At 42.8% G+C, this 17,789-nt stretch overlaps 1 protein-coding gene across 5 annotated transcripts; it reads right to left on the bottom strand.

Annotated features, from left to right (window-relative positions):
- Positions 1-3,540: 3,540 nt before the first annotated feature.
- MLANA (melan-A) lies at positions 3,541-16,744 on the bottom strand. 5 transcript variants are annotated; one of them, XM_043487021.1, is made up of 6 exons: positions 16,676-16,744; positions 15,099-15,247; positions 12,640-12,741; positions 10,308-10,404; positions 5,222-5,335; positions 3,541-3,890 (listed from the first exon to the last, which is right to left on the bottom strand). In XM_043487021.1, exons 3-6 carry the CDS (start codon positions 12,714-12,716, stop codon positions 3,822-3,824), a joined length of 357 nt encoding a protein of 118 aa, XP_043342956.1. In that variant the 5' UTR covers positions 12,717-12,741; positions 15,099-15,247; positions 16,676-16,744; the 3' UTR covers positions 3,541-3,821. The 5 variants fall into 5 exon arrangements, with proteins under 5 accessions (XP_043342956.1, XP_043342957.1, XP_043342955.1 ...); XM_043487022.1 differs by lacking the exon at positions 16,676-16,744 and adding an exon at positions 15,886-15,911; XM_043487020.1 differs by lacking the exons at positions 15,099-15,247; positions 16,676-16,744 and adding an exon at positions 13,959-14,036.
- Between the last annotated feature and the right edge of the window lie 1,045 nt (positions 16,745-17,789).

Below are 17,789 nucleotides of genomic sequence, written 5' to 3'. Positions count from 1 at the left end.
CTTCTCACTGACTAACTTGAGCAAAAAATCTTTTGGCTAGCTTTTTTTTCATCTTTACAGTATCAGAACCTCCTCAGGAAACCCGTGGAGACTTGCATCTTATCTCAAAAATGAGAAAACTGCTTCTGAGGGCTGGGGCAGGGTGAGTGGACGAGGGAAGACCAGAACTGTCTAACTTTGCTCTGCTCACTGCACAAATAGTGATATTATCTGCCCAGTGCATTTGGATAAGTGGAAAACACCGATTGCAGCCAGAGATCACCCATGAGCTCTGACCACTCTAATCTTAACCCAATTCTGCAGGAAGCCTCTGAGATCAAAGCAGCTCCATGCCATTATGTATTCTCTACCCATGAGCTGGACAGGCATAATGGTGGGGCACACTGCAGTAGACGACTCATGCCCACAGCCCAGGGTGAGGCTCATTCTCTTGAATTATAATTGCCTTCAACAGGGTGGAAGCCTAATCCTGGCTGCAAAGGTCACAGAGACCTCTCTCCCCTGGAGGCTTCTGGTTTGTGTTTGGTCAGTTCACGTGTGCAGGGGCAGAGCCCTGAAGGTCCTCAAAAAGGTATTAAGTAACAGCCTTGGATTTCAGTATCAAACTTGGCATTGTGTTAACAGTTCATGGATTTTCTTTGGGGCCAATTTACCCCCATTTAATCAAAGCATTCCTAGATGGGGGAACCTTTCCTCCAGTGGTGACTCAGTGACCCAGGCTCCTCACATGTGATCTGCTATCTTCAACTCATGGCTCCGAGTTGTCAGCTGATCTCTAATCCAGAGATGCATGTTCAAAAGTGTAGCTGCCTCTGTGAAGGAAGCAGTTTCTTCTTTTGGCTGGCACTTTCTAGTCCTTTAAATGGAATCTCACTCTTCTAGCTTCTCTCTGGCAAACTAAGTGAAGCCTTGTCCATTGCCTGGAACACTACCTTGAAGAATTCTGTGCACATAGCCTTTGTCCATGGGGAAAAGAGAGAACTCTCAGCGAATGATGGTCTGGGAATCTTGAAGGCGTTCAGGGCTCAAGCCATAGGTTCTTTATTATTATTATTATTATTATCATTATCATTATTATTATTATTATTCTTTGCCAAGTTGTGGTGCAGGGTGTAGGTAATAATAGTGGCCAATGAGTGGCGATGAAGTCTCTGCAGAAGATAGAACATCTGTGGTAAGGTGAGGGCAGGGGTGACTTTGGTCCAGAGTAGGGAGTGAGCAGCCAAAGAAGTCTGAGGAGGTCATGTGCACAGTGGGTAGGGGGATGGGGTTGGTGATCACTGAGCTAAGGTTGTCAGAGCCCAGTTGTGATAAAGAGGACATTTGAACAGTAGGTTCCATAGGAGGTCTATGTCAGGGGAAGGCAGACAGTTAGAAGCTTGGGCACAGGGTATGGACACCTGAACAGGATAAGGAGGGTTCCAGTTAGGGAGCTGGTTGGTGGTAGTCCACAGCAAGATGTCAGGATCTGAGCAGACTGGATGGCATCTCTTGATGGGGTGTGGGATGGCATGGCAGATTGATGGTAAAATGCTTACATACTAAGGTGATTCATGCAATAAGTTGGTAATTTGAGATTAACAGAAGTCATTTTCCAACTAGCAAGAAAAATGGATTTGAAAATATGAAAAGAGTTTAGAATGAAAAAGGTTAAAACTAAACCTTTGTAGTTGATAGAATTGGAGTTATCAGTGTGAACCCATGATTTTATATATATATATATATATATATAATATGTGTAGTGTTGTAAACGTGCTCAGTTTTTAATTGGTTTTGTTGTTGTTGTTGTAAGAGTTCTTTATATAAACCACATACAAGTCCCTTATCAGTTATATCATTTGCAGATATTTTCTCCCAGTGCTGCGTATCTTCTCTTTCTTGATTGTTTCCATCATTTGAAGCATGATGCTTTTCATTTTGATGAATTCCATTTACCAACATCACTTGTGGTTTTCTGTCATATCAAAGAAACCATTACCAAATCTAACTTTGCAAAAATTTATTCTTCTTTTTCTTCTAAGAAAAACAAGAAGTCTTAACTAAAAAGTAGTCTTAACTCCTATACTTAGCTCTATGAATTTTTTTTTTTAGCTAATTTTTATAATGGTGTGAGATAGGGCTCCAACTTTATTCTTTTGTCAAAAAAATGTTTTGACATTCCTACTTGGACTTTATTAATAGCAGGAAGATTGTTTATAGCAGGGGTGGAAGTAAGTCTCAGACCTCTACCCCTACCATCATTGACACGCAATGGTAAATAAGCAGTTGTGTTTGGGAACAGGGATACAGGTTCGTCTGTGGAAGTGGAGGACTGGGGCTCAGACAGGGCCCTACGATGAGGATAAGAGTGAGCCAAACCCTGATTAAGTTTTCTTTCTCAGAATATATCTGTTTGAAAAGGGGAGAGGGTTTATTTTAAGTAGTAAGACTGGACAGAATCAGGAAAGATGGGAGGTCTTTTAGTACTTTGTGGAATGAGGGCTTTTTTCCAATGTGTGTACTAAATCTCTTTATTCAGTGTCCGCCAGCACCCCCCACCCCCCCGCCCAGCCCCGTGCAAGCGTGTCTTCAGTGAAAATGATGCAGTTATGCCACACTGGCATTTCCACTGACACAAGATGATGGTAGGTGGTTTACTGACTCAGCATTAGACACATAAGTCACAGAGTGAGAAAGTCATCTCTTTCTCTTACAAGCCTTCTAATTATGTCAAAAGATTTTCTCTGATTCTTGCTAATCTTCCTCTATAATAACGAGGGCAGGTCTCAAGTTAATGGCCTGCTGTGATCATCAGTATCTTTCTGGGTTCCAATGAAAGTAATTTGCTTTCATTATCTTCTTTTTTATCTTTATTCCCTACTTACAAAAAGTGATACTGATTTTTCATTTAGACTGGTGATATAAGCTAAGCCAAAAAACTTGAAATGAGCTGATCAGAAGAAAAACATTAGACAGATAATAATATGTAGATGTCACATAAATTGCAGTGTTGCTATACAAATAAAGACACCATTCCAGAATTTCTGATCCTTTATGATTTCTTCTGTATGTTCTTTTGAGAGGAATTTGGGAGCCCAAAGGAGCTAAATTGCCTTTGGGACATTGAAGGCAAGGTGTCAGCCAAACTAGAGTAGCTTTTACTTATTTAAGTCCTTACACCACCTTTTGATTTAACAGGAAATCCTTATCATTAATTTTCATCACATTGAGCATTGAAGTGAAATGTAATTAGAACTGCATGAACTGTATTACTAAAGATACAGGATCTCTGCAGTGTGTTATTATTGCACCATGGAATTGTGGAACACAATCCTAATCAGATGAATCTGGCTGTAATTTGTTAGGTCATTCAGCTCTTGATCTTAAACCTGTAAAGGTATCATTTTGAGTACTCCATAACACAGACTAACCTGCAACTGTTCTGTTAGAGTTCATGTTGGTCAAGAGGCTGCTTCTTCAAAAATCAGAATAGTAGTTAGTTTTTAGCCACAGTTTAACTTAAAAAGAAATCCAGTGGTCCCAGAATACACACTTGAATGCTCTCTCTCAGAAAATAACATTGTAGATTTATTATTACTGACACGGATAGTATCATCCATTACAATGTTTATTGACAAAGCTTTTCCCATTTTAATATTTCTCATCATTTCCTCAATCAGTATTGCTAGTTGCCTTACAAAGAATTTGACACTCAGCTTATTAGTAGAGATAATGTACACTGTTTCTACAGCATTCTGAAGCAGAACATTGCATGCCCACATCAAATTCAAGCAAAAGCATAAGGGAAATCATTTCAGCACCTCTCAAGGCCTCGCTGGCTCTCATGGAGAATAAGGTGGTGGTGACTGTTCTGCGGACAGTTTCTCATAAGCAGGTGGAGCATTGGGAATCTGTGAGGATGAGAAAGGAGAGCGTGGGCTTGACAACAACACACATGGTTCTGAAAGAGGGATTAAGTCAAAATAGTTAGCATCACGTTTATACTTTTGCTCTGGGTTGAAACTTGTTTGTTTCATATCTACTTTCCACCCGATGAGGTAATTAATGTTAAATTACACAAGTGTGTATGTTGAAGCATTTGGGCAGTGGTAGAGGGATAACAGCAGAAAAAAAAAGGCTAAGTGGCTTCCCCAAAATCTCCTTGGATTATCTTTATCAGTAGAAGTCCCAAGCCCTAACTTACGAATTTTTCAGTCCTGTTACAGACACTGGTCACACTGCATCTTTACCACAAGCATAAATCCTGATAGCTGTGTCTAAAGGCCGTTGCATTTATCAACAGAGCACAAATCTATCAGGTCCTCATTTAATGCTCACAACAACCTTAGGAATATTTCCGTTGTTTCTATGTTACAGGTCAGGAAACTGAGGCACAAGGAGGTTAAATCACTTGATGAATGTCTTACAGCTGGCCAGTCATGGAGCTAAGAGTCAAATATAGTAATTTGGCTCTGGAGCCAGTGCTCTCAAAAGCTATAATTACTGCATCTATACCAGGACTGTCCAGTAGAAATAGAGTGTACCACATATGTGGTTTTAAAATTCCTAGTAGCTGCATTTTCTAAAATTAAGAGAAACAAGTAAAATTAATTTCACTAATATATTTTATTTAACCCCACTTTCATGTTGAAGTGAGATATTATCACTTCAACGCTGTAGTCAGTATAAAACTCATTAGTGGATTTTTATGTTATTTTCCTCATAATAAGTTGTTGAAATCTAGTATGTATTCCAAGATGTCTTAATTCAAAGTACTGTGTTTCAGGTTTTCAATAACCGCATGTGGCTAGGGGCTACAGTGCAACTATTGAACAGTGCAACTCTATACAATTAATAATAGGCACTTTTTTCCTCTGTCAGATATGTCTATGTTCAGGACAAAAGCAATTATACTAAAAAAACATGAGACAAAAGGACATTGTATCCAGAACCAAGTTATTCCTTTGGGCCTTGCACGTAGATGTTTCATTATTGACCCAGGAAACTGGATATGAGAGGACACAATTTAAGAAAACCTCTGTGAATTCCCTTGTTTTTAATCTTACTGTTTACTTTTTATTATGGTAAAATATACCATGTAAAATTTAACATTTTAACCATTTTTTAGTCAGTAGCATTAAGTATATTCACATTGCCCTTGCTTTTTAAATGGCAATATTTTATTCATTAGAGTTAAAAGTAAGAATATACAGAAACACCAGGATGCAGGATCTCAACCTACCACAGGTTTACACTTTTTCTCTTGAAAAGGCAACTTGCTGTCCTGTTGACCAAGCCCCTCATGTGAACATCTTCCTGTCAGGGTACTTTGAGTACCAGCATGAATGTTTTTGTCCTGAAATGTGAATTCATGAAGGTCAGTGGGTGAGAAAAAATAATTGAGTCCATTAAAGAAAAAGAGAAGGAAGCTGACATTTTAAGAATGAGTTTTAATCTTGGCCCTGCCACTTATCCTCAGTGTATCCTCAGGTAGTCACTTAGTCTCTCTGAATTCCAGTGTTTTCATCAGTAATATGAAGATAATGTCACCTACCTCTCAGAACTAGGCTTCCCCAGTGGCTCAGTGGTAAAGAACCCACCTGCCAATGCAGGAGATGTGGAGTCGGGAAGATCCCTTGGAGGAGGAAATGGCAACCCACTCCAGTATTCTTCCCTGGAAAAATCCCATGGACAGAGGAGCCTGGCAGGCTACAATCTATGGGGTCACAAAGAGTCAGACATGACTGAGCACAACAAAACACCTAATACAGTGCCTGACATCTATTAGTCAATGAATATTTTTGAAAGGAAGGAGAAGAGTGAAATATAAAACTGGATCTCAGAGAATGATTACAAGAGGAGTAGATCAGAGCTCTGGAGGCAGGAGGTGGTTTCACAGTGAGGAGAAACATAGGAACAGCTTGATTGCAGGGACACTCTGTCTATTTCTGCCTTCCCCATAATGACAGCAATATATCTGAAACACTGTGAATGCTTGTGTTGTGATAGAAATACTGTGGTTGTGGTGCTGAGCTTCCAAGTCACATCACAACAATGACAAGTCAGCCTAAGGCTGTTGTGCACTTTGAATTATTGGGGGAAGGGGTGGGTAAAAGCTTATAGTTTGGTCATTTGCATAGGTTGAGGGGGTGATACTCTCCATCCCTAGAATAGAATGACAAGTTTGTGCAAGACGGATACACGTACCAAAACAGGGACTGCAGATGCACTCTGACCAAGTGAAGTGGAATATTTCATTACTGGCATTGTTTTAAATTGCTGGCACATTGTGATCATAAAAAGCAGACTTTTAGTTGCTCTTACCATTAAATTCTCCACAGTAGTCGTTCTCAACATTTAGAATGCAGCAGTGTCACCTGGGGGGCTTGTTAAACAGATTGCTGGGCTTGCACCCAGAATTTCTGACATAGTAGGTATAGGGTGAAGCCCTATAAATTTGCACTTCTGGCAAGTTCCCAAGTGATACTAATACTGCTGGTCCAGGGCTCTCCAGACAATGCACTTCCTTATTGCCTGTGCCTGGCATGACCCCGCTACGATCTGACCCTTAGAGGAAGGAGGAAGTCAGATGGGGGCCATAGAAAAGGAGGGAGTATGTGTCGCTTCCAAAGGGACAAACCACTGCATAGCTGCCAAGTTTTGCCAGATCTTTTGATTTTTTTTTCAAAAAATAAACTAGAAATTAAGATTTTTACATAAAGTGTTACTTTTAAATGTTTGCACCTAATTCAGTTTTTTAAGTTACAGACCCAAACATTATCTGTGAACCAAATCCACCAGCAGGGCATGAGCAGCTCTCTGAGGTCCTGGCTGAGGGGAACTAGAGCAGGAAGGCTGTGCCAGTGTTCAGTGCCTCCTCCGCAGTCTTGTCTGTAGACTGTGGTTGATTATTGGTGTTACTGGGTTGAAAGAGAAGGGCATCCGGATGGGTCTCCCAGGGAGGAGAAGTGTTTGGATCATCAATTGGATGAGACCAGACATGGTTGGGACTGGTACCTATAGGGTCTGCCGGCTGTAAAGTTTTCCTAAACTCTACTCTGAAATCATTATTGACACTACCTTTTGGAAGGATATAAGCACAAGGACCCCAATCTTGACGAGAGGATCCAAGGAGTTCTGCTGCCCTCCACAGCTCCTAGTGATATACCTCCAGTAAGGTGCTTAATGGGCTTCCTGTGTAGCTCAGCTGGTAAAGAATCTGCCTGCTACGCAGGAGACCCTGGATCGATCCCTGGGTCAGAAAGTTCCCTTGGGGAAGGGATAGGCTAACCACTCCAGTATTCTTGGACTTCCCTGGTGGCTCAGAGAGTAAAGAATCTGCCTGCAATGCAGGAGACCTGAGTTCCATTCCTGGGTTGGGAAGATCCCCTGGAGGAGGGCAGGGAAACCCACTCCATATTCTTGCCTGGAGAACCCCCATGGACAGAAGAGCCTGGCGGGCTGCAGTCTTTGAGGTTGCAAAGACTCAGACATGATTGAGCAACGAAGCACACCACAGCACAGCAGGAGGTGTGTTAATGTGAATGCATTCTCTCCCTTTACCTCGATTATTGGTTTTATTCCTTATTTTTTTGATCCTCACCTACCATAGGTTAGGAGCATGATTCACTTCCCCAGTTCACTGCCAATTCTGTGTATTTGCATCAAACTGCAGTGTGTGTGTTCAAACAGGGTCCTGGGTCCCACCACCAGAGACGGTCCCAGACTCTACATTTTAGCAAGAACCCCAGGTTATTTGAGTGCAGGGGTCTCTGACTGTACATTGAGAAACATGACACTGAAAGACGTGAGTGTAAAGTGAGCTGTCAGGAGCTTGAATTTTTCCCCAAGAATCAGAAGTGTTATGTCCTAAACTTAGAAGTGAAAGAATAAAATTCATAAATACGAAAGCCAACTTCCAATGCCTTATAAATCATTTTTCTGCAGAAAAGCATTTCTGCAAAAAGCAGTCTTTCCTTTCAAAAGATGTTTTTCGGGTCTAAGAGGAATTGTTGGGCAAGGAAGAAATTTTAGGAGACCTTACTTCCAACTAACCTTTCTACCATTCTGTGAGCAATGAAAGTGGAAAAATAAACATATTTCAAAGCTTAATAAAGGTTGATAAAAGTGGTACCTGAAGCTTGCATTAATTGTCATTTGTGTTCTTCTGTTTTATAATGAAAACAGAATCACCAAAGAGAGACAGGGAGGTAATTATGTAATTAAATACAGTACTTAATGCACTACTTTACATAATTTTACCTACATTTCTTAGACTGCTGGTCCCCAACCTGGCTTTTCAGGAGATATGAAAGTCTCAAAACAAGATTTTAATATTAATTTTAAAAATAAATGACTCCATTTTTAAACATTAGAAGGAACCAGGGAATTTAAACACAGTTTTTAAATCTCATAAAAATTCCATAAACTCAAGTCACTGGTCTAGAGCTGGAGGACTGGATGATGGCAGGTTGAACAGCAAGGCAAAATGCTCAGCGTCTAAGTCCATGACTCAGACTGTCTTTCTTCCATTGAACGTATTTAAGATAAGACAGTGTTGAAGCAGAATGGGGGGGAAAAGTTGCTTTTTTGTCTGGGTAGCATTAAGCTAGCAATTATGGACAGTTAAGGAATGGATACCAATATGTTGAGTTTGTAGAGCTTTTATTCCTTGAAAGACTAATCATTGTTTTTTTTATATGTAAACATAGAATTAATTTTTTTAATTATAGAAGAAAGCATATATTACATAAAAAGTGATACGCATCATGTTATGTCATCTGTGTCTAGGTGTATAATAGAGCAAATGAGGCTCAGAGAAATGAAAATCTAAGGCCACCAGTAAGTCAACAGCAGAGTGAGACCAAATCCTCATGCCATACAATTGGGTGACTGCTGTGTGCCAGGCATCGTGCTAGGCTCTGGAAGTAAAAGGGGAATAAAAACTACTTTCTGCATCAGCTCCAAATGGGATGAAGAGAAGGAGTGGAAGAAGCAAAAAGTAAATAACAAATTACAAGGCAATGTCATAACCTTGTTCTAGAGGTACACATGAAGTGTATAGCAGAGAGCAAAGAGTTATATTCCCTAATCTCTCAACCCAAGGCTTTGCTGTGGTTGCAGTCCTATTCAGACTCAAGAACTTCTCCTTCCCATAAATGCCACCACACTGGAGGGCTGCTGCTTGGTGACTATGTCTCCCATGTTCACCCTGATTTTCATGATTTATATCTGGGACACCATGGCAAGATGGGCGTTAGGAAAAGGGTCACATGGGACTTCCCAAGCTTTCCAGCAAGGAGAATAATTTGAAGCTACCATTTTCACCTTCCCCTTCTTCTCAGACTGCCAGAATCTAGCCCTCCACCCAGACCAGCCCTCCTCTCCATCACAGAACCACTTTCTCTGAATGAAGTGTTGCTAAATGAGGAAGGGGACTTTCCAACATCTTTTGTAAAGATAAATTTTTTCCCATTATATATCAACCTCAGAAGCTTTCAGATCTGTAATAACAAAGAGAAAGGAGAGAGAAAAATGGCAACTCTCCTTCTATCCTGTTGCTCACTGTAGAGAATGCCTTTGGATGCTTAAGTTCCAAACTACTACCTGTCTTTGAAGCAAGGTTTCTGAAACCTGTAGTCTTCACAGGTTAGTGACTCTGTTGATGTTGCTCATTTTTGAAGGATCCTGCTTTCTGTTAACTTCCTGCTCGTGTGGGTAAAGGAGCAAAAATCCTAATAAAACCACATTGAGCATCAAAGGAGGGAGGAACCTGTTAAAAATCTGGCGGTCCTTTGTGCTGCTGAGGGATGGACAGTTTCCTCACTGCACTGATGGCTATGTGGGTCCTGGCTATGCTGGACTGCTTGCTAATAGAGTTAGAAGAACTTGGAATTCCCAGGAAACCTGGAAAGAAAGGAGTGAAGAGGTAGGGTAAGAAGAATGGGCCACTAAGTGGAGTAACAGAGCCAGTGGGAATCCCCAGAAGGATTGGTAAGACCTGGAGTGTCTCATGTACTTCTGTTCACTATGCAAGAGGACCATGAAGCCTTCCCCCTTGCCCCCAAAACCATCAGCTACATATGCAGGCCCTCGAGTTCACTGTGAGTGGAATCAGAAAGATGGGCCAGGTTCCTGGTTGGGATTCATGCTGGGCAGAGGCAAAGGAAGACTTATAAGATGTACAGTGTAGAGCAAGATGCATCAGAACCATGAATCAGTGCTGGAGGTGATCGTGAGACTGTCACCCCACTCCCCAGAACTTCAGAGAAAGAAGGAGAAGGGAGGGCCTGGAACTGGAGGGACTCAGCCGTGGGAACTTTACTGACCTTCAAGCTTCGGTATCCACTTCGCCTTCTGCAGTACCAGCAGCTGAGAAGTAGTAGAATTCCCAGAATCACTGTCAGGATGCCAATCCCTGCAGCCCTGGCCCGAGAGACAGACACGTCCACCTTGGTGTGGGAACCTTGCTCCAGATTATGATGAAACATGTGTCAACCTTCTTTCTTCACAGGGGCTTTGCGATCAGAGCAGCGCCTCCCAGTCCCCAAGGAGTATTCCACTGCACCCCACCCCAGGCGCCCATGGGCCTCCGGCACACATATACAGAGACAGAACCATCTCTAGGAGCCTCTCAGGTGTGTGTCCACAGCAGCAGTGCTAACTGTCGTGGGCCCCAGCGCCCAGGCTCCAAGAGCAACAGGTGCAGTGGCAGCTGACCCTTCTGTGGACTGAGTTATCTCTCCATCAGGGCTAGTTTAAAACATTTTCCCCAACTGCCAGTCCACAAAAAAGAAACGGAAATTAACTTTGACTTAATGTCTGCTGTAAGCTGGGTACCATGATAACCATTCTGTATTCGTTAGATTATTTAATTCTCACAACAACCCTGCCAAGCACTATGGTGAGCACCCTGCTATTGGCTCTGTCACAACAATCCTCAGGGGTAGGTATGACATTCATTTCACATTTGACATCCCCAAGACTTTAGGCTGGTAAAATGCCCAAGGTTGCACAACCAGAGAGTGGCAGAACCAGCATTCACAGCAACTGGCCTGAGGTACCCAGCCAGTGCCTTTCTGACCGCATCACCCCTTCCTGAAAGGAAGCTGTTACGAGGGCATTCAGTGGGTTCTCATGACTGAAGGCAGATGATTCCATTCCCAGCATGCCTGTGTTCTCATTCTACCTCCTAAGTCTGTGGTCACCCCCTCAGGCATCTTGACACACACAGAGCTCTGTTTGAATTCCCCACACCACAGTCACATTGTGCTCACACACAGGAAGTGAGAGCCAAAAATGCTGGGATGTGCCAGACACACCATTAAGAACCCATTGCCCAGCACGGCAGGGCTCCTCAGATGTCACCCAAATACCTCCTGCAAGGGAGTTGCCTGAGATGCATGTTAAAGTACAGATCCTGGGCTCCTGACCCCACGACCTACTGAGTCAGCCTCTTGGGCGGCAGTGCCTAGGAAGCTGCATTTTCACAAGCTTCATAGGTGGCTTATGCCGCCTCAACTGAGAATTTCTCAACTGTGGTTTCACAGAGATAGTCTGTTGAGCCACCACGCAAATCCTGAAAAGTATACTACCGAATACCATGTGCAGCTCCACCCCTCAAGAGTATATTTTTGCTCTTGGGACATTTTTTCAGAAGATCTCACCACCACATCCCTTTTCACCATGCAGGGGTATTAGAGAATCCCACTAGGGTCTTCTGAAGAAATGCTCCAGCCTGAATTCCTCTTCAGTGCCTTTGACAGGTTCTCCATCTCTCTTGCCCCTGCAAGTTCACTCCAGTAAAGCAATTCAACAGTTCTCTCCCAAGACAGCAGGTTTGCGGGAAGTTCTGAGCAGATCACTTAAGAGACGGTCCAAACAAAACCCAGATCGCTCATTTGTCCTGTTGGAGTCTCCACTCAGAGAGGGGCCCCTCCCACCGCCACCACCCCTTACCCACTCTCGTCCTTGCAGAGTATGTCCTGTGGCCTGTGTTCCCATCACAGCACTTATACCTGATGAAATTACTCCCATGCCTAACTCTCCCAGTAGGTTGTAAGATTTTTTTTCAAAGGAGAGAATAGCATCTTGAGCTGGTGTACACTGCTTAGCACTTAGAAATGTTTAATCATGCAAAAGCTTATTTTAAAATAATTCATAATACAAAACACCTTTCTTTAGGGTAAAACACTGATGCAAAGGTTATGACCAGCCTCTTCACCTTGGACTCAGTTAGCAGGTGGAGGGACACACCTGCCCTTCAACCTCACTGTCGTTTAGCAACTTGCCTCTGTTCTATCTGCGAACAACCTCTGGGAGCCTGAGTGGAGTAGACAGGCAAAGCTTGAGGACAGAGGCATCATGCTCTCAGACAGGTGTTTTTCAGCCTGGGAACCCACGGTAAAGGCCTCATAGCCAAGAATGCAAACAAAAATGGCAAGATCCAGGTTTTTGCCTTCCCTCCCTCTTTGCCTCTTTGGCCTCAGAGAAACCTGAGACCTTTTGTAGGACCTCAGGGTCTCCTTACCTCATTGCCAGGTTTATTTCTGGAGAAATAAACACTAGAGAGATTTACGGACAGACATGTGCTGGTGGAAGCCAGAGGCTGTGTCAGCAAATGGCAAACTGTATCCCCGCTGGGTCTGGTTTTGAACTTACTCTTCAGCTGTGACATAAGAATGGCTGTGCCGTTTCCGGGGGGAACCATGGAAGAAGTGAGCCTCTTCTCTTGGCATCTTGTAGGGTCAGGCCACAGGACGCCTAGCAGCAGAGGCACACAGGTGTCATTTCATGCATCCAGAGTGTTCACCATCTCAAAAACACCCACAAAGACATTCTCACTAGGTGACAAAAAATGACATCCAAACCCTCTGTTTTCTCTCTGTGAGAGGACTTGTCCTTGTTTCTTTCACAGATATAAAGTGGGAGTTGCTCAGGTTTTTAACTCCTTTCTACCAACTGGAATTTAAGTTCAAAGAAGAAGCCACAAACAAAAGGAAAAAACTTTCAAACTGAGTTGTGATTTGACCTTTAATTTAACCTATACCATAAACTTGTAGAGAAACAAACAAAAAGCATTTTTATTCATTGCTTACTTGCCCTGGCTCAAGACAGATTAATAAGAGGAGTTATTTCTCTCCAGAGGTATTATTTTATATCAATCCTTGGACAAATAAAAGGCTATGATGATATAATGTACATGTGCCTTAGCACAGATTCCTTCAAGCCCATTTTCCAACAAAGGGAACTGTCCCCAAAATATGAAATTTTAAACTATGATACAAGGAAACAAACAAACAAAAACCCCACGAACTTCAGTGGTCATCATTAGAGTGTGCTTATTAAAAACCAACAATGATTTCTCTTCTCTCCTTCCTATTGTGTGTTTTTCATTCCTTTTATTGTTCTCGTGAATTGCATAGGTCTGATCCCCATAGAGTTATATTAATGAGCCCGTTTAAAACAGCTGAAGAGAAGTGAGAAAGGGGAGTGGAGAGTTCACCCATGAACCCTTTCCTTGGGGCATTTCATGTGTAATTTGCGCTTCCCAGTTGTAAAGAAGTCACCCTTGACCTTACTGATCATCTCAGGTGAATAATGTGGAAACGAATTCTGCATTAAGTTGTTTTCTGTAAATCTATAGCTCCAGTTTCGAGCCTTGGCAAACAGTTGGAGGACAGCAAATGTACTTCATCCTACCTGAGCCAAGAAAAGTGGTTCTTCAGGGGACTAGACACAGCTGTTCATGAGCCAGTTACAGCCTGAAAAACTGCTTTTCCTGGTTCTCTGCTTTGCTTACGGGCAGTCTAGAGGTAGGACCTAGGAGGAGATTTTGTGAACCCTCACAAGTCGGAGAATTGTGAATATTGAGGAGAATTCTGCCGACATCCAGGTATCAGGGAGGCTGGAGGAGTCCACTGGAATCTCCCAAACCCTGTTCTGTCCTGAAAGAGTGGGTGAAAAGGCATTGCTCTTACCTGCCTGCCTGGGACCAACTCCGTCTGCTGGCTGCCGTTTGTGTGAAGATTGCTTCTCTGGCTCTTAACCTTTTTAATTTTTTTTTTTCCCCCTGGTCTTGAGTCCCATGTTAATCACGAGTCTGGATTTCTGATGGGGTCGTTTGTGATTGCTTAATTAGCGTGAAAGAAACCAATTTCATTCCTCTCCTCAAAAAGTCATGGCTCACTGTGGCCTCTTTTTTCCCTTAATCCCAGAATTTCATCTTAGGGAAGTCATTAGTTTTAATGCTGATCCCTCCTCTGTAGGATTGCCAGATAAAATATAGGCTTTCCAGTTACATTTGAATTTCAGATAAGCAGTGAATAGATTTTAGTATAACTGTGTCCCATGAAATATTTTTGGTGCAAAAAATTTATTTGCCGTTTACTTGAAATTCAGTCGTAACGGGGCACCCTCTACCCTCCCTCATCTTCACCTCAAAGTGTGGGTGACGCTTTGGTCTCAGGCCTGAAGGTCATCTAGGAGCACGACCTCCTGATCAAGAGGAGGAATTAGAGGATCCCTGAAACTTCCTGAGCTAAGCTCCCAGGTTTTTTGTGACACCCCCAGAGACAACTGTCCCCTGGGAAGAATGAGTTTCTTGCATTGGCAAGGAGCAGAGAAAATTTCCTCTTTGAAGGTGGATATGACCTACCTAGAATTTAATTGAAACCAGGGCTAATTCAATCTACATAGCCTGCTCTGAGAGTCAAATGTGTACAGCCCAGAAGCATTTCAGTGGGACAGAATTATCATTGCTCACCAGCTCTCTGTCACCATTGTAAACAAGCAAAAACTAAACAAAACACCCACTAGAATTAAGGAATGTGAGAGTTCTCATCAGCCAAGGACTTAGATTAAATGACCACTAAGGTTCCCCTTTACGGCTTCCTTGGTAGTTCAGATGGTAAAGAATTTGCCTGCAATGCAGGGGACCTGAGTTCAATCCCTGGGTTGGGAAGATCTCTTGGAGAATGGAATGGCAACCCACTGCAGTATTCTTGCCTGGAGAATTTCCATGGACAGAAGAGCCTGGTGGGCTACAGTCCATGGGGTCACAAAGAGTTGGACATGACTGATCGACTAACAGAACTACAACATGAGGTTCCTTTCCCCACCTTGCAAATCTTATGGTTCTTTCCAGTTCCCACTGGACTGTCTTGTGTGAAGGCATTATCAGCACTGGATAATCAGTGGAAATGGCATGGGAGAAATGAAACAGCATGAGTGAGGTTGATCTTCATTAGGTGAGATCCTTCTCTCCTTTCTGAAAAGGAGAGAAAATGCAAACAGATCTGAGTGACAAGAAGGAGTCAGCCATTCAAAGATGGTTGGAGAGTGTTTCATTGAGAAGAACCAGTGCAAAGGTCCTGCAGCAGAGAAAGAATGTGACTTGGTCTGGACTCCCAGAACTGAGGCTGATTTAGGAGATTTCATAAGAAAATCAGGAAGGATACAAGCCTTTGGTGTCAAGGGATTTGAGGAGAGCAACTTTAACCTGAGGCTCAGGTTTATGCCCAATAACTCCTAGGAAGGCCTAGTGGTGGGTGCTAGTCTAGAAAGAAGGACTCAGTTCTTTTATTTACTTTTTTTTTAAAATTTTAATGTATACTTTATTTTTTAGAACAGCCTTAGATTTACAGAAAAATATGAAGATAATACATAGATAACCCACACCCAGTTCCCCTATTATTAATATCTTAAATTAGTTACAATAATGAACCAGTAACTAAAGCCATATCTTACTCAGATACCCTTAGTTTTTTTACCTATGTCATTTTTCTGTTCTAGAATCCTACAAGACATGTTAACTAAAGGATGCTGTACTAAGTCTAGAGACTGAAATGTGCCACTAACGTGGCCCCCTGGATGATGAGCCAGACCAGAGAGGAGGAAGGTACTGACCTGGATCTCCAGGCAAAGTGAAGCTCCTGGGTCTCGCTCAAGTCCCTCAGTGATGTGAGCTAATCCGGGGGCCCTGAGTGTGCCCGGGCACCGTTCCAGGGTGGAAACTGCAAGGCAGCTGGCATTGTCCGCTCCCCAAGAAGAGGCTCTGGGACCAGGCCCAGCACACTGGGGATACTGTGACCTGTCTTGGCACTTCCCCTCCAGCCACTCTGCTTTTTGGAGCTCAGCAAGGGAGCCCTGATCAGATCTTACAGGGGCATCTCTTTAGGTCTTTGAGTGGTTTTTGCAGCCTCTGGGGTACCCAGTCCTGTTAGGGTGAAGCACCCAGGAAGAGCTGGGGTGGCTTCTTTAAATAAGTCACCAGGGACCCTCAGCCTCAAAATCCTACACATCCCGTTTCCTGAAAGTGACCCCAGCAGTTTTCCCTTTGCCTCAGGCTCCTAGTCACTGTCCCTGGACTGGCCGAGGTCCCAGGTTCTGCCCCAGAGCCAGTCCAGCCCAGCCCAGGCTCCACCTGCCCTCACCCTACCCCCACCCCCCTAGTGGTTTCTCTTCTTCCCTGGCATAACCTTCTTCCCTGGTGTAACATCTACCCACCACCACCGCCAACAGGCTCACAGTTGGGGCTCTAAAGTCCAAACTGCCTGCACTTCCTCTCTTCGGTCTGTGTGACCTTGGATAAATCATAAACCTCTTAGAACCGTCATTGCATGCATCTAAAAAAAAGAGTTATTAATAGTACCTACTCCCTAGATTGGTTGTAAAAGTTAAAGGAGATAAGGCTTACCACCTGCTTGGCATAGAATGAGTTTAACGATGGTGTGAGCTGTTACTACAAGATTGCCGTACCCACTACCCCTTTGGCCCAGTTCAGACCTGCCTTGCGTGTGGGCGTGACTCTGCACTTCCCGTGCCCCAGACTCGGGATTGGAGTTTAGCACCCGGCCGGCCACTGACTTGTTCTCTGCTGCCACCTGGTGGTCATTGGTCCCCTTGCACCGCAGGCCCCCACATGATGAAGCGGCTGAGACGGATTGCAGAGATGCCCTCTTCGGTCTTTTCAAAACTCTGTTGTGTTTTTGGTTTTTTTTTCCATTTATTTTTATTAGTTGGAGGCTAATTACTTTACAATATTGTAGTGGTTTTTGTCATACATTGACATGAATCAAAAAAAAAAGAAGAGAAAATATTAAATCACTATATGAACTTCTATTGAAATAGACACAAGATAAGGAGGATACTGAGAATTTAAAATAATAGTGAAATAGAAGCAAGATATCTAGAATATATTGATAGAGGCAATTTCTTAGAAAGCATAATGGATTATTATTTTCTATAAAAAAGAAGAGCAATATTTTCAAAAATTTTAGGAGAATAAATACTTAGCCAGTGATGTTTATTATAGCTTCAGTAATGTCAATCAACCATACTTTAATAGTACTATATTGTTCAACATTTAAACTGAATATCTTGAGGTACCAAATTGAAAAGTTCAAACATCAAAGAAAAATTGCAAACATCCTGGAGATCAAACCCAGTCAATCCTAAAGGAAATTGACCCTGAATAGTCATTGGAAGGACTGATGCTAAAGCTGAAGCTACAATACTTTGGCCACCTGATGCAAAGAGCCAATTCACTGGAGAAAACACTGATGCTGGGGAAGATTGAAAGCAGGAGGAGAAGGGGACAACAGGATGAGATGGTTGGATAGCATCACCAACTCAATGGACATGAGTTTGGGCAAACTCTGTGAGATAGTGAAGAACAGGGAAGCTTGGCGTGCTGCAGTCCATGGGGGTCACAGAATCGGACATGACTGAATAACTGAACAACAACAAATTGATTCTAAAATGTAAATTTTCTATCATTTTATAGTTTGAATCTTAGGTCAGTTTAGAAA

The sequence above is a fragment of the Cervus canadensis genome, chromosome 14 (assembly GCF_019320065.1).
Source record: "Cervus canadensis isolate Bull #8, Minnesota chromosome 14, ASM1932006v1, whole genome shotgun sequence".
In the NCBI taxonomy this organism is placed as follows: domain Eukaryota; kingdom Metazoa; phylum Chordata; class Mammalia; order Artiodactyla; family Cervidae; genus Cervus; species Cervus canadensis.
Note: the sequence above shows the minus strand (reverse complement) of the source record. Positions and strands in the feature narration are given on the sequence as shown.